Source organism: Cynocephalus volans, chromosome 14, assembly GCF_027409185.1.
Source record: "Cynocephalus volans isolate mCynVol1 chromosome 14, mCynVol1.pri, whole genome shotgun sequence".
Classification (NCBI taxonomy): domain Eukaryota; kingdom Metazoa; phylum Chordata; class Mammalia; order Dermoptera; family Cynocephalidae; genus Cynocephalus; species Cynocephalus volans.
In genome coordinates, this window is record NC_084473.1 from 61225422 (window position 1) to 61242229 (window position 16808).

The following is a 16808-nucleotide window of genomic DNA, read 5'->3' on the forward strand; positions in this document are numbered from 1 at the left end:
TAATGCTCTCCCTGGGAGAGGGGGGATTAATGAGTGAGTTCTCGCTCTATTAGTTCCTGCGAGAGCTCGTTGCTTAAAAAGACTCTGGCACCTTCTCTCTCTCTCTTGCTTCCTCTCTCGCCATGTGATCTGCTTGTATCCACCAGCTGCCTGCCGCTTTTCCGCCATGAGTAGAAGCAGCCTGAGGCCCGTGCAGATGCAGCTGTCCCAGAATTGTAAGCCATATAAACCTCTTTCCTTTATAAATTACCCAGTTTCAGGTATTCTGTTATAGCAACACAAAACGGACTAAAACACAGAGTGAGAAGTCAGGGACCCAGAGGCTCAAGGACACCTGGAAAGGCCCCTGTCCTGATCCATGGCTCTATATTCCATGCCCACTCTGTTAGTCTGTTTTCTGTTGCTTAGAATACCTGAAACTGTGTAATTTATAAAGAAATGAAATTTATTTCTTACAATTTTGGAGAGTGGGAAGTCCATGGTCCAGGGGACATGTTTGGTGAGGACATTCTGGGTGGGAACTCTCTACAGGGTCCCGTGGTGATGCAGGGTAATTACATGATGAGAATGGCATTGGCTAGAGCTCTTCTGTGTGCTCTCCTTATAAAGCCATGAGTCTATGCCCATGACATCCCATTGAACCATCAACCCATTACTCTGTGATGTATTAATCCATTCACAAAGGCACAGTCCTCACAATCCAATCCCCTCTTAAAGGCCCCACCTTTCAGGAAAGAAGAGGATGCCTTTCTCCACAAAGCCCATTCCAGAGCGCTAGAAGAAGCATCTGCTCTACAATAATAGTGGGGGACCTGAACACACCTCTCTCAGCACTGGACAGATCATCTAGGCAACAAATCAACAGAGTAACCGTTACTCTTTCAGAAGGAGAGAAGAAATCTAGGGTTATCAGGGGTGGGAGGGGGGAGGAAGAGGGGGGTGGAGAGAGATTGGATAAGGGGCATAAAGAATAAGTACAATTTGTAATAACGTGTATGCTAATAACACTGATTTGATCAACATACATCAACATTGAACGCCCAAAATATGTATAATCAATTATGATTAAAAAAAAAAAGGCCCCCTCTTTCAAATACCATAATCGGATTTCCCACCCACTTAAAACTTACAATGGGGATAAAGTTTCCAATACATGAACTTTTGGGGGACACATTTGACCCTTAGCACCCACTTAGATTCCGTGTAATAACTTGCCACAGACACACACCTTCTAGGCTTTAATTGAATCATTAAGTCATTAAAGGGTGATTTATTTGGCAACAACTATATGTTCTCCTTAGGTGCTAGACTACAGTAGCACTCAACAGAGACAAAGCTCTGCTCTTACTGAGATCACATTCTAGTGGAGGGAACCATACAAGAAATAAATACAGGTCAGCTGGTGATAGTTGCTAAGAAAAATAAATCAGGGCAAGTAGATAAAGTGTGTGTGTGTTGGTGACGGTGATGGGTGCTGTTTTAACAAGGTGGTCGGGGAGGCCTTCTGATAAGGTGAGGGAGGATCTATGGGGAGACCTGGGGGAAGAGTGATTTAGGCAGTGGGAACAACAGGCAAAGGTGCACCAGCAAGAGGCTCAGCTCAGGATGCAGCTCTGGTGGTGTCTGTAGTCTTCTAACCCCATTCCAATGCCAAGTTGGCCAAGGTGCGTTACAACCTAGCACACCTTGCCCAACCTCCTCTCCACAAAGGGAGTCATTTCATTGCCCTCCAGTCAGTTGCTTCCTTACCTGAAATCACCTAACCTTGAACATCACATCTTGGAATTGCACACCTGCTAAAAACAACTTTTGGTTCATAGTTGAATTCTCTAGTTGCACTGATTCTTGCCCCTCAATTCCAGTGAGGACTTGGGACATGGACAAAAGGTGTGAGTTGACAGCCCCAAGGTTAACACCAGGTGTCAAGGCATCCAGCTCATAGAATCCTCATCGTGTTGGCTTCTCTAGAGTCCCCCTGCAAGCTAGTAGCAGAGCGCACACTAAAATCCAAGTCTTCTTTCCCACAACTCTTTAAACTGTACCTACTGCAACTTCAACAAGTTCCAGGAGAGAACAGTGATATTGAGAAGTCTTATTGTCTATGGGATTACAATAACATTGTAAGAGAAACACACTTCAGATAATGTGAGCCTACAGTGGTCTCCAACAAAATATCCCATTAAAATAACCACAGCTTATTGTTATTGGTTTTTATTTGCCAGATGCAGTCTAATTACTTTGCATATGTTAACATATTTAATCTTTATAACAACCTTATATATTAGCTATTGTTATTATCCCCACTTCATAGATAGGGAACTGAGGCACAGAGAGGTTAAGTAACTTATCTAAACTCACACAGCTAGGCAGTAGTGGAAGTCAGGCTCCAAAGCTGATGCTCCTTAATTATTATTAACACTACTCCTCTGCAAGTAATATATATATATATATAAACAAAAGTGCTCCATATAGTGATTGTCATTCTATACTTCAGCTTTTCTGTTATGTTTGAAAATTTTCACAATGAAAATGAAAAGCTACCTCATCCATTTTTATTATGTATTTGAACTCATGGTTCTTGGTTCATTTTGTGTGAATCATACCTGTTACCTATGTTTCTTCAGTTAATTTGGGAATGAAAAAAGTGTTTAGAAAAAATATTGGTGGTCATTTTGAGAACCTATTGTTTGTCAGACACTGGACTAGGTCCCAGCCATTGTGACAGATCTGTAAGGAATGGGTGACATCAAGGATTATTTAGTCCTGTGATTTTTTCATACTGTACCACAGAGCTGTCATGGGAAGAAGAAGGTACTCCTGCCTTCCCCCTGCCCCCACACAGAGACCCATCTACACCCAGGGCATAGGGGCTCTGAGTTCTACCAGCCTTTCTTTGTTTTTATTTTGTTTTATTTTATTTTTTTGCCATGCTATTCTTTTTTTTTTTTAAATTGAATCAAAATTGAGTATACATATTTTGGGGGTTCAATATTGAGATATGTTGGTCAAATCAATATTACTAGCATATATGTTGTTACAAATCATAATTATCCTTTATACCCTTGACTGATCCCTCCCCATCCCTCTTTCCCTCCCCCCCCGTCACCCTAGATTTCTTCTCTCCCTCTGAAAGAGTAATGGTTACTCTGTTGATTTGCTGCCCAATGATCTGTCCAATGCTGAGAGGCATGATCAGGTCCCCCAATACTATCATAGAGCAGATGTCTCTTCCATCATTATGAAATGGGCTCTGTGGAGACAGACATCCTCCTCCTTTCTTTATCTCTGCTGGTGACTCTCCTTGTGTCAACTCACTCCAGTGGCTGGCAGACCATCTGCGTGGTAGTTGTGGCATCTAGCTGCCTTCACGGCAGCCATGGTTATTGTGGTAGCTGAGATGGGCCACCCACATGGAGGAGATGTTTTTGGCCTGCTCCGTGGTGCTGGCAGCGTGCCTGGTTGTGGAGAGTGTCCGATCTCCGGTTCCATTCCGTGGTTCCATTCCCCGGTCCCTAGATGGGTCCCAAAGCGCTGGCACAGTGTGCCTGGTTGTCGGAGGGGGGTCCGATCCCCTTCTCCTTGCCTTGGATCCCTGGGCAGGCGCCGAGGTGCTGGCGTGGGGTGCCTGGTTGTGGGAGGAGGGTCTTGTCCCCTTCTCCATGCCTCAGGTCCACAGGCAGGCCCCAAGGCACTGGTGCAGTGTGCTTGGTGGTAGAAGGGGGATCTGGTCCCCTTCTCCATGCCCCGGGTCCCAGCACAGGCCCTGAGGCACTGGCACGGGATGCCTGGTTGTGGGAGGGAGGTCCAGTTCCCTTCTCCATGCCCCTGGTCCCTGGGTGGGTCCTGAGGTGCTGGCGAGGTATGCCTGGATGGGGGAGGGAGGTCCCATCCCCTTCTCCATGCATCAGGTCCCTGGGCAGGGTCCTGATGCGCTGGCGCGGTGTGCCTAGTTATGGGAGGGAGGTCCGGTTCCCTTCTCCATACCCCAGGTCCCTGGGCGAGCCCCAAGGAACTGGTGCAGTGTGCCTGGTTGTGGGAGGAGGATCCAGTCCCCTTCTTCATTCCCCCGGGGTCCCAGCACGGGCCCCGAGGTGCAGGAGGGGTGTACCTACCAGCCTTTCTTTGATTGAAGGAAAAGTTCTACTTATTAAAAAAAAAAATTGAAAGCTACTAATTTAGTCCAATTCACCTCATCTTGTAGATGAAGAAGCTGATGCTCAGAGAAGTAAGTTAAGATCAGAGCCAGGACTAGAACTCAGATCTACAATAAAAAATTCTCCTCCTGTTTTTACCATGCTGACATGTGTTTCCTGTTCAGGATTTCATGTTTTAATGCAATAAAATGTCTAATATATGTTTGCAGTAGTGAGATTCAGCACTGCTGGAAAAAATAAATACATTATGTCTATACATTTGAGTCAATGATTTAGGAAAGAGTGTCCTGAAAAAATTCATGTCAGTCCTGAAAATTGATAGCAGGAGGTGAACCTAACCACAAAAAAGTTTGTTGATGTTTGAAGGCAAAGTTATAATTATTGATTCCTCATCTGAAGGAACTTTTTACCAACCAGCTCTTCTTTTAAAAGCAACTCTTTGAGGTGGTTGTCCAATCCCTATTTGAATATATCCAGAGACGGGAGCTCTCTACTTTCTGCTTTAACCTATGCCGATTTTGAACAGCTTTCAGAGTTAACAACTAGTTGAAATTTTTGCTTGTTGGCTTTCTGTATCCTCAGACTCCATCTCTCCTTAAGTTTCTTGCCCCTTTAATTGTGAAATCTCTAAAGGTTAAAGAAAATATGAGCTTTTTCTTATTCTGGGCACAGTGTTTCAGTCTGGTGGAGACAGCTGGCAAATATATCTTCGATGCTCACTCGTCTGATGTAAACTTGGACTGTCCTATCTCTTCTGATGCTGCAGATCCCCATTGGCACTGAAATCGAAGGGATGAACATTTTAGGATTGGTCCTTTTTGCCCTGGTGTTAGGAGTGGCCCTAAAGAAACTAGGTTCCGAAGGAGAAGAACTCATCCGTTTCTTCAATGCCTTCAACGAGGCGACGATGGTGCTGGTGTCGTGGATTATGTGGTGAGTGTTGCCCTGCCACCTGCTCTCCTCCCATGTCTCCTGCCATCCAGAAAAGAACCTGACTTTGCCACTCTAGGTCACCCTTGTGGGGCCACCTGATGCTTTCTATGTGGTTGGTGCACTGCGTGCTAGTGAGGTAGATACGGTTTCTCCTCTTGTCCAGGACCTCAGAATATAGGGCATTCACCTTAGTTACCAGTCACTTCCACGGTGCCCATACTGACCCCTTGGAGGTTCTGACATTGTGATCTATGTGGGTTCCCACCATCAGGCCATATTGTATGGGATGCCCATCATTTTGTGGGGCAATGAATTCTCAGTCTGCTATCTGCTGCATAAAATAAGGCTCATTTATCTTAAAATGATAGACTTCAAGCTCCAAAGGGACCCTTACTATAGTATTTCACAACATGGAGGACAAGTCCATCTTCACCCCACACATATATGAGGGTATTTCAAAAAGTTCGTGGCAAAACAGAATTAAAAGATAATATGAATCTTCCCATGAACTTTTGCAATACTCTTGTATAAACCTGGAATGATCTTCTTTTGCATAGGCTTTTTATTAATGAATATTCCTTTGCGTGATATCAATAAAGGAGATTATTTAATAAAAAACATCAGACTGATTCCTAACTAAAAAGTAAAGATTTGACCAGCTGCCTCAAAGCAACTTCTCAGAAATTGTACCAATTCCAGTGCCTACCCCTCATAAGTTTTATTTTGCTGGGAGTTTTTTTTGTTTTTGTTTGTTTTTTTGTTTGTTTGTGGTGACTGGCTAGTATAGGGATCCAAGCCCTTGACCTTAGTGTTTCAGCACGCTCTAACCAACTGTGTTAACCAGCCAGTCTGTCTGCTGTTTAACCCACGCCAAACCCTCTGTGGGTTCCAGCTTCTATCAATTAGTTTTTAAGAACTAGTTTATCCTTTCATGCATAAAGCATTTTTCTTATTGTTAACCCTGAAGGAGCCCAGAATTTTTCTCTGCTAGATGGCATTGGGTGACAGCTGGACTGATTTTAAGAGAAGTTTAAAATTGAGTGGGAGGCCAAGTCTAGAGCTCCTACCAGTGGTGTTTCTCTTGCTCAACCTGAAAGTTCCACATCCTGACTCTGTCACTGTTAACATGTTACTTCATATGACTATTGTTGTTCTGGGGAGAAAACTGATATTTTTGGAAAGTATAAAATGTTTTCATCAGACGTATGTTATTTTTATGGCTTATTATTTTAGTCTAAAATTCTTACAAAGTTTGGACTAAAGAAAACCCTATGCAAAAAAGTAATGTTCACATGTTAGGACATTTGTTTTCAATCTGGAAGCCAATTTAGTCATTCCTTCAATTTGATATACTGTTCATATAAGCAGTTAAGGCAGATCCTGCTGAATGTCTAACTGCAGTGGGAGATCTGTCACCCAGAAAGTGCATATTACACAGAATTGGAGATTAAAATGCCTTAATTGGTTAAGGGATCTCAACAAAGTGTGGGAAGGATGGTCTGTAGTAGCTCTTCCTGCTTTCTTTCCTTCGTCAATTACCCACTCTAAAACCAAAGTGTCTGCCTACCCTTCACTATTCAAAGACATAACTTTTAGATGGATTAAATACAGAGTCAGCAAACTTTGCAAGCTATATGGTCTCTATTGCAGCTACCCAACTCTGCCATTGTAGGGCAAAAGCAACCATAAATAATTGCAAACAAATGAGCATGGCTATTTTCTTAATAAAACTTTATTTACGAAAACTCACACTGCCAACTCCTGGATTAAACTAACCAGGAAGGAAGAAAAGAAAGAAAGAGGGGAGTCCTCTAAAGTTATTAGAAGACAATATAAGGGTAGAGAAAGTCTTCCTAAACAAGATACAAAATGCAAACACCATAAAAAGCTTCTACATTTGACCACATCAAAATATTAAAAATCTGCATGTAAAACATACTTTGAATAGAGTTAAAGTCAAGACACTTACTGAAAAAAATTGATATATATTTACATCCTGTATATGTAGAAATAGAGTTCTTGATTACTGAAAAAGAAAAAAGACTGAATAAACTATTAGGAAATGGACAAAGTATGTGAGCAGGCAATTCATAGAAGAAGTAACCTGAACGAAGAGTAAACATTTTAAGGGATGCCAACCTTATTAGAAATCTGGGAAATGCGAATTTGGTTTTATCAAGCATTAGTAAGGGTGAGGGTAGGGTTTCTCAACCATGGCAGTTTTTACACCTTGGGCTGATTGTGTTTGTTGTGGGGACTGTGTGCACTGTAGGGTGTCTAGCAGCATCCTGGCCTCCTCCTACTGATGCCAGTGTCACTGTGCTCCTAAAGTTGTGACAATCAAAACTCTTCCGGACAGTGCCAAGTGTCCCCTGGGGCAAAATCATCCCTGGATGAGAACCACTGGTGGAGGGGGAAGATTATTCTCCTAGAGTGCTGGTGGGAATGTGAATTGGAGCAACTACTTTGGAGAACAATTTGGCAGTATCTACTAAAATTTAAAATGTGCACGCCTCATAACTCAGTAGTTCCACTTCTTAGTGTCTGTACCTAGAGAACACAGGCATGTGGGCACAAAGAGGCATGTCTGCAGTGTGGTTTGTAATGACGAAAACCTGGAAACAACTTAAATGTTCACCAGCAGGACAATGGCAGAAGAACCTATGGTATTTCCATTCTGAAGACAATATTTTAAAATAATGAGGTAAAGGTGGCAACAGTACAAATGCCCATCAGTGGATGAATGGATAAATAAAATGCAGTGTATACATATAATGAAATAATATTCAGCCTTAAAAAAAAATGATTTCTGACACATGCTACAAATGGATGAACCTTGAAGATGTTATGCTAAGTGAAATAACCCAGACACAAAAGGACAAATATTGTGTGACTCCACTTTTGTGTACCTAAAATAGTCAAATTCATAGAGACAGAAAATAGAACAGTGGTTACCTAGAGCTGGGGAAAGGCAAAAATGGTGGGTTATTGTTTAATGCGTATAGAGTTTCAGTATGGCATGATGAAAACGTTTTGGAGATGGATGGTGGTTGCATAATGATATGAATGTACTTAGTGCCACTGAACTGTACACTTAAAAATGGTTAAAATGGTAAATTTTATGTTATGTATATTTTACCACAATACAAAAAGGAATGGCCTGGCTGGTTAGCTCGGTTGGCTACAGCACAGTGCTGATAACACCAGGGTCAAGGGTTTGGATCACTATTCTGGCCAGCTGACAAAAAAAGGGGGAGGGGGTAGATTTCTATGTTTTGATATGAAAAGATCTCAAAGACATAATGTGGGGTGAAAATTAATAAACATACAGATTTAAATACATACCTCTGCATCTAAATGCTTAGGAAGTAGGAGTGGTTATCCGAGGAGGGGTCTGGCTTGCAGTGATGCCTAAAGAGGATTTTGGTCTAATCTATAAGGTTGTAATTTTTTGAAAGGAGAATGTATTCATATGTTACTGTGAGTTTTAATATTAATAATACTGCTTAGAATATCTCTAGAAGACACAGTGACATTGGCTGTCTCCCGGGAGGGAAAAACTGGGTGCCTGGGAGATTCCTCTCACTAAACTTTACACTATCCACCCTTTTGTGCCCCTTCAAATTTGAACTATGTGACATCATTACCTGCACAAGTGTAATCAATATTTCCAAAAAAATCCAATAGTTATAAAATTTTTCCTGAATTTATATTCTATTCAAAACAACTGACTTTTGTTCTTCGTAGCTCCCATGATTCCTTCCTTCCCATTCTGCCTTTAAAAAAAACCTTCACGCTCCAGGAGTGTTCCCAGAGGGTCATTGTGAATGACTTTTTCCCACAGAAGCATGTTTTCCAAACCACAAAGAATTTAAAACTTCACAGAAGTCCCAGCTTTGGTTCAATTTTGTATCACAGCAGTTCTGTGAAATAGGTGTGAGTCTTCTGTGTTTCTGAGTTCTCAGAACAAGCCTGAGCAAAGCCGAAAGTTAAGCTCACAGTCCCAGAGGCTTCGATCTTGAGCCCCTTGCCTTTCTGCCGGGGGATGGACAGGGTTGGTAGCCTCCATCTGTTAAGAACACAACATATCCCAGGGGAAGTCTGGGTTCTGGTACTTACCCCATTATGCCTGGTGAGTGATCATCTTTGTTTTACACAGTCTCAGGGCCTGGAAAATGGGGATGGTGTATCTCCGTCCTTTTCTCTTGCTCAGGTTATCCTAGGGAGAGAGGGAGACGGCCTAGTTGAAAGTCCCTGAGTTCTGTCTCAGAGCCGGTATCTCCCAGCCCCAACCTTGCCGCCTTTGCTGACACGTACCCTGTGCTTCTGCCCTAGGTACGTACCTGTGGGCATCATGTTCCTGGTTGGCAGCAAGATTGTGGAAATGAAGGACATCATCCTGCTGGTGACCAGCCTGGGGAAATATATCTTCGCATCTATATTGGGCCACGTTATTCATGGAGGAATCATCCTACCACTTATTTATTTTGTTTTCACACGAAAAAACCCATTCAGATTCCTCCTGGGCCTTCTCACACCATTTGCAACAGCATTTGCTACCTGTTCCAGGTGAGTGGGTGTTGGGTGTCCTTGGCTGCTCTGAGCCATATTAATATGGAGCCAGGTGAGCCCAGTGGTAGTGTCTTGACATATTGTAATTACTTGAAAATTTTATGGTCTCATATGATTTTTTTTGGGGGGGGGGCTGGTCCAGGGATCTGGACCCTTGACCTTGGTGTTATCAGCATCATGCTTTAACTAAGTGAGCTGACCAGCCAGCTCCCATCATACGATTTTTTAATTGCCAGCCCCATAGTTCCTGTATTGCTCTGGGATGGGGTTCTGTTTCATCTTCTGGTCTATTGAAGTGACCTCATTCCCTTTTCCCTCTTCTTCCTCCTTAGAGAGCAGTCAGACCATTAGCCCAGTTGTGGGCCCCTTACCCTAATTAAAAAGATCTTTGCCTGAGCAGAAGAAGGCAGCCCACCTACTCAAGAAAACACAGTGCAAGGAAGATTCTAGAATGGCACATGCCCAATTCTCTTTTTCTGGATGCACGAATTAGAAAATAAGAGCGAGGCCCCATGGTGAGGGATGCGTGCGCAGCTCTCTAGGAGTCCACAGTATTGTGTGATTACCTGATTTAGCACAAAAGATGCACCTTGTCAAACTCACTGGAAAGCCTTCAGAAAAAACACCGAGCTTTCCAAATATGTTAAGGAAAAGTCAAAGGACAGCAGCACGTTGCTTCATTCGCATGTGTAGGATCTGCCTCTCCTCTGCACACTTCCTCGCCATTCTAGATGGCCATTTATGTGGCATGGAGGTAGTGGCGGTAAAAGGAATTAGGGAAGTTTCTCTGGCCTTGACAAAAACAAATCTATTTCTGAGCTGCACCAGCTAACCTCAGTGGACCCCACAGAGCCAGCTGGAGAGAGCAGGTGTTGATCTTACAGTTACGTACTTACTCAGTTATCCCTCCCAAACTCTCAGAGCCATTTCTGCTACTTGGCTTAAAAGAAAAAAAAAAAAAAATCATAGTTTGTCTTTTACCTTTTCTTGCAGGGAGGAAGCATTCAAAAGAGGAGATGCACATATAGATTAAATAGTTATTTGTCCTCTTGGGACCATTTTTCACCAAGAGACAATATGTGGTTCTTGAGAAATTTGGAACAGGTGAACCCAAGTAAATACTATAATAGGTAAATCCAGGGAGTCATATTTTGAATACTTTGCAAATTGACAAAGCCTCAGGCTGTGATAGAAATTTTGAAGCAATTCTGTTTTTTTCTGTATTTCAAGGGAAGCAAACCAGAGTGCTAAGGGTCTCAGATGAGTAGTCTGTTAGCCTGGCCAGGAGGGACCATTCTCGTGTCTGGTTGTTTGTTTCTTCCATTCTAGCTCAGCAACACTTCCCTCCATGATGAAGTGCATCGAAGAAAACAATGGTGTAGACAAGAGGATCAGCAGGTTCATTCTCCCCATTGGGGCCACAGTGAACATGGACGGAGCTGCCATCTTCCAGTGTGTGGCTGCGGTGTTCATTGCCCAGCTCAACAATGTAGAGCTGAATGCAGGGCAGATCTTCACAATTCTGTAAGCCATTATTCTTTCTTTCAGTTTTGGGCCTGCCTCAAAACTTGAGGTTTTTCTGGGCCGAACCCGTGGCTCACTCAGGAGAGTGTGGCACTGGGAGCGCAGCGGCGCTGGGAGCGCCGAGGCCGCAGGTTCAGATCCCATATGGGGATGGCTGGTGCGCTCACTGGCTGAGCACGGTGAGGGCAACACCAAGCCAAGGGTTACGATCCCCTTACCAGTCACAAAAAAAAAAACCAAAAACAAAACTTGAGGTTTTTCTTGTGATTTCCTTTGAAAAACCAATCTCGCCACAACTCGGTACCTCATTTATACTGTGAGGACAGTGTGAGTTCATCTCTCAGGGGCTCAGCCAGCAGACCCATGGTGGTTTCCAAGCCATGGCCACCATGTTCTGCATTCTCTGTGCCCACTCATGCACTGTGTTAACAGCGACCCTGCTTTGCTGTCCCCTAGAGTGACTGCCACCGCGTCCAGTGTTGGAGCAGCAGGTGTGCCAGCTGGTGGGGTCCTCACCATTGCCATTATCCTGGAGGCCATTGGGCTTCCCACTCATGACCTCTCTCTGATCCTGGCTGTGGACTGGATTGTGTAAGTAGCAAGTCCTGAGCACACCAAAAAGAAAGTCTGTATAGAGTTCCCTAGGAACTTGGCATTCCACTAAGCCTGGGCGTATAAAGCAACTTAAAACACACTCCCTGCCTTGTGAAGGAGCCCACACTTGGCTGGCAAGGCAAGGTTGAGAGCTAGAAAACATTAAATGCCATGAGAGACAATCCCCATGAATGACCATGAAATGTCATTACTGAGAACTTGCTTATAGCATCCAGTAAAGTGGGGGTCCAAGGCTGAGGCCTTCAGCGTGGGTCTAGGGGGCACAAGGGTCTGTGGAGATTGCTGGCTGCATAGGAGTACTAAGCCACTGGAATGGTGATCCTTTGAGAATGATTATCCTTCACCTGGAAATGTCCAAGGAGTGATTTCTGCAAGGGGAGAGAAGCTGACCCCTGCAACCCCAAGTGGCATGGGCTGGGAGTCAGGGAGAAGGAGGTAGGGAAGGAGATTGATGCAGGATGTCATGTGCAGGCTCCTATAAAAACACAAGACAGTTTCCAGGTGTTGATTCTTTGAGTCTCTAGATACAGCTTTTGCAGGTTTTATAGGGAGGGTTAGCTGAGGTACTGATGCTGAGACAACAGAGCATGTGGATGAGAGAGTCAGCCTGGAGCCCAGGTGCCTCTATTCAAAGCCCAGCTTCACTAAGTAGCTGAGGAATGTAGACTGCTCTGTGCGTCAGTCTGCTCGTCAATAAAATGGGAATCATAATAGAAGCAACACCAGAATTGAGATGAAGATTAAACAAGTTAGCACATGCACAGCACACAGAATACCAGGTGCATGGGAAAGCATTCAATAAATGTTAGCAGGGGCTGGTTGGTTAGTTCACTTGGTGAGAGCACAGTGTTATAAAACTAAGGTAAAGGGTTCAGATCCCCATACTGGCCAGCCACCAAAAAAAAAAAAAAATGTTAGCAAAGAAAGACATCCTGGCCAGGTTAGTCAGAGCCAGGTATGAGAGAGCCTGAACACAGTGCCTGGCACTGGGCAAGGCGGAAATGTGCAGACACCTCATTGAAGTAGCTCGGTTCCTGAGCTGGCAAGTCGGACAGGACCACAGCAGTGTTGGGACCAGTGTCCTTCCTCACCCAGCTGCCTCCTGGGCATGGAGAAGGGGCATTTAAGAGGTACTCAGCCAGGAATGGGGGAAGAGGGCACCAAGCTGGCAGCCAGTAGAGACTTGAAGTCACACAGGCTCTTCAGCCACCCCAGGGTCTCTGCTGCTACAGCCAGACTGCCCTCCTCAAGGCTTCAGCTGTCCAGTGCCCTCAGGCAAGATCACATTTTCCCCCCTGTCTTCAATATGGGCACAACACCTCTGAGCTCTAGGGATAGGGGAGTAATATTGGGCTAATCTATGGCAAGGCAAGTAAGCTTCTGGAAAGGACAGTGCTGCTTTTCTGTGAGATGGTATTTGCCACCAGCCATGGAATGCATATGAAGATTAATATCCAGTAGTGAAGCAGTGTTGAGATGAGAAAAAGAAGGGAAACTCCCACAGTGGAATGCTGAATGGAAGAATAGCTAGACACAGACGTACCTACGCTAGTATCCCAATTACATGTAACTGTTAGATGCTGGCGTCTATTACATATAAAATACATGCGTAGAAAGACGGCTGGAAAGAAATTGATCAAAATGTTCTAGGGACACGCTCAGAGTTGTGGAATATGGGTGCGGGACTTGCTTGCTTCTTTATACTTCTCTTTTTTCCAAGTTTTCTACAATGAGTGTCTGTTACTTTTATAAGAATAAAAAATGTTCCAAGAAAACCAAGTTAGAGTAAGGTAGGCTTATGCACTAGCAGCGTGCACTCTAGGAAACAGCAGGGCCCCGCCTGGTCCCAACTTGTCTGTGGCCATGCAGCCCCCTCCCCTGCAGCTCCGCAGTGCTGGATGTAATGCCTGCCTTTCCTGTCCCCTCCAGGGACCGCACCACCACTGTGGTGAACGTGGAAGGGGATGCCCTGGGTGCGGGGATTCTCCACCACCTGAATCAGAAGGCGATGAAGAAAGGCGAGCAGGAACTGAGCGAGGTGAAAGTGGAAGCCATCCCCAACTGCAAGTCCGAGGAGGAGACATCGCCTCTGGTGACACACCAGAACCCCATTGGCCCCGTAGCCAGTGCCCCAGAACTGGAATCCAAGGAGTCGGTCCTGTGATGGGGCTGGGCCTGCCAGTGGTGGCTCCCTGCCCTGTCAGCCCAGCTGTGGACATGGGGCATTGCCTTGGACTTTTAGCCTCCCAAGCAATGCTTTGGCCCAATCACTGGTTTGAGGATTACCTTTCAGCTCAGGCATTGGGCTCCCCAGCAGGAACTGGTTACCAAGGACCAGGACACTCTGACATTTTGCTTAATCCCTGTCCAGGTGTGACTCCACATGCACCAGGGCTCTGTTTGGGACCCCCTCAAGCTGCCAGGCTTGGGGAGATGATGGCCTTACAGGGGCCTGTGGTTAAAGCTTGGAAAAGTGCAGGTGTATTCTTCATTGCCCCCAGTCCACTCTGCATTGTGTGCTTTCTGGGCCAACCAAGGGGGTTTGCCGTCATCTGTTGCATTGCCTCATAAGTCATTGTAATTGGACAAATTGCCATATTCTTAGTGGTGGCTGGAGTTTGCTGAGCTGAACTCAGTTTATGCTACAACTAGGTGTGGGTGGCTTCTGATTTACTGGTTGCAGGGTGACTGGAGGCGCTGCACAGTGTCGAGTTTAAAATGCTCCGGCTGGGTGCAAGCATTGCTCGGGTCTCCGGTCATCAAGTGAAGAATTTAAATTCTGAGATCAAAGAAAGGAAAGGGAGTGCAACCTGTAGAGGGTGACGGGGGAAATCCCCTAATCAGGACAGGATAGCTCTAGTGTGGGCACACACACAATTGTTGCCTCCTTGGCAACAGGCCTTCTCTTGGGAGGTGTGATGTCATCACATTCAGGATCTTTGCTTGTTTATCAATCTGTTATTTTAATTTAACTAGATCCTCCCTAAAGCATTGCACTGCAGCAAAAACAAAACAATAAACCCCCCCATCTGCCACCACACATATAAACCCATGTACTAAGTACGGTGACCTTGTTCCCAGGTTCCCAGGTTCCTGGCTTTGGCTGATTTCCGTGGACATGGGTTTCTTTCCTTCCAGTACATCAGTGTTTAAAATTGTCAGTGAAATGGTCCATGTTCCTCCAGTTACCTACAGACCCAGTTTTAAGCCAGGTGAGGGGGATTTATAGAGAAGTTGGTGTACTACCAGTGAGAGGGAGGACCTAAGAGTCTGCTGTTTTTCGGTGGCTGTTGGTGTGTATCCATTGTGTGACCTGCAGCAAGTCCTGGGACCTTGCTTTACCCCATTTGTAAAATGGGGCTAATGTCTCCTCCCTCTTACCTACCTCAGAGGGAGTTGGGGAGGCAAGCCGTGTCCATCTGTGAAAATAACCATTTTGCTTCGTGGCTGTCAACTGCTAACACCATGCTCTTCTTATCTTTTACCTAAGTGACAGCTTCTCCTTGGAGGCCGCCTTCTCCTGGTGAAGACAGCTTTTTGAGCAAGACTTTGTTCTCCATGTGCATAAGAACTCTCATGATGCTGCTGTTCTCTCTGTAGTTATTTGACAGCATCAAAGGCAGCCTCTTCCTGGTGTCCTTCAAGTTTTAATGAGTTAGCTACCCCATCTTCTACCACATTTCTGGGTACCTGACTTTGCTGTGACTCCCACACCTAGGCACTGTTTCTGCCACCCCACAACAAGCCATTAAAGCCCCCAAATGTTCAGCCTTGTTTATCCCCTTGTTTTCCCTGTTGCTGTGTGTCACTGGGGCCCTACAGACAGGGCACACACCTTTACTGTGTGTGAACCATTGCCGGGAGAATGGGTGGATGGGACAAAGACAATTAAATACCCCCCTCCCATTTTAAAATTGGGGCATGTGCCCAAGCGAAAGTGGTGGGGAAGAACCCTGGGGCACAGAGCTGACCCGGCCAGAAGGAAGACTCAGCTCTCTTGACGTCCTCAAAGCCCCTCTAGTCTCCTGTGAAGCCAGGAGTGACCAGGAAGTGAGCAGAGAGGTGGCTGGAAACTTACCTCCGGCTAGAGCTTGTTGCTAATGCCCTTCTGTTTTCAAAGGGGAAACAATCACATTGTTTGATTCCAAACTGCAGAGGATTATTCACTATTTTTTAGGCTACAGTAAATCTTTTTTCTTCTTCCATGTACATATGTGCAAATGTATATACACACTCATATGAGGGGTCTTCAAAAAGTTCATGAAAAGACTTGTATTATCTCTTAATTCTATTTTTTCATGAACTTTTTGAAGTATGTGTGTATATATACATACGTGGGTTTGTGTGTGTGTGTGTGTTTGCATAGAGGTGAAGTAAACAAGTTGTATGTCTTTAGCATCCTGATTTTCCCATTTCTAAAGATGAATTTCACCAAGTGTGGAAATTAGAGCGGGTCATTAAGGCCCATTGGCTGAACATCCTCTGTCCTGCATCTGGGCCTGCAGTGAGAAGGTGCTTCCCTGTGACCTTCAAATGACCCTTCCCCTTGGAGGTGACAAGAGGAAGAAGGCGCCGTGTCTCTCCCTGGTTTTCAGTCCACAAGAGGAGCTGGTAGACCAGGGGCAACCTGACTGGGGACAATTTCACTTATTGTCTAGAAATGTCTCCCCCGCTATTCTTTTTCTAACATGTTCTAAATACTGTTCAAATACTATTCATCTCTGTTTTGTATGTGTGACACTTGCCTTAAAACGTAGCACAGTCCTCAAAAAATGAATACAGTATTCCTACTGGGCTCTGCATGTTCCTGTGTCTTTCTGGTGTTTTGAAGTGACACTTACTGATGGAGCTATTCCTCTTCTAGGGGGTGGCCTGCGGACTGATGGACTTTTTTTCTTGCTCCTTTCAACCAGCATGAGCCCCTGAGGCAGGGTGGGCACACTTGGGTGGGCAAAACTGCTGGGGGGCTGATGTCATCGGTCCTCCTGAGGCGCCAGCTTGTGGCTGGTG

The 16808-nt window shown here is 44.9% G+C and overlaps 1 protein-coding gene across 1 annotated transcript in view; it reads left to right on the forward strand.

Moving 5' to 3' along the window:
* The window catches only part of SLC1A4 (solute carrier family 1 member 4), a 31164-nt gene extending 14564 nt beyond the window's left edge, over positions 1–16600 (forward strand). Inside the window, exons 4-8 of the mRNA XM_063078096.1 lie at positions 4921–5087; positions 9423–9656; positions 10989–11183; positions 11640–11774; positions 13728–16600. Of these exons, the coding sequence (XP_062934166.1) occupies positions 4921–5087; positions 9423–9656; positions 10989–11183; positions 11640–11774; positions 13728–13962 (966 nt within the window). The 3' untranslated portion in view covers positions 13963–16600. The remainder of the gene's footprint in view (positions 1–4920; positions 5088–9422; positions 9657–10988; positions 11184–11639; positions 11775–13727) is intronic.
* The last annotated feature ends 208 nt before the right edge of the window (positions 16601–16808 follow it).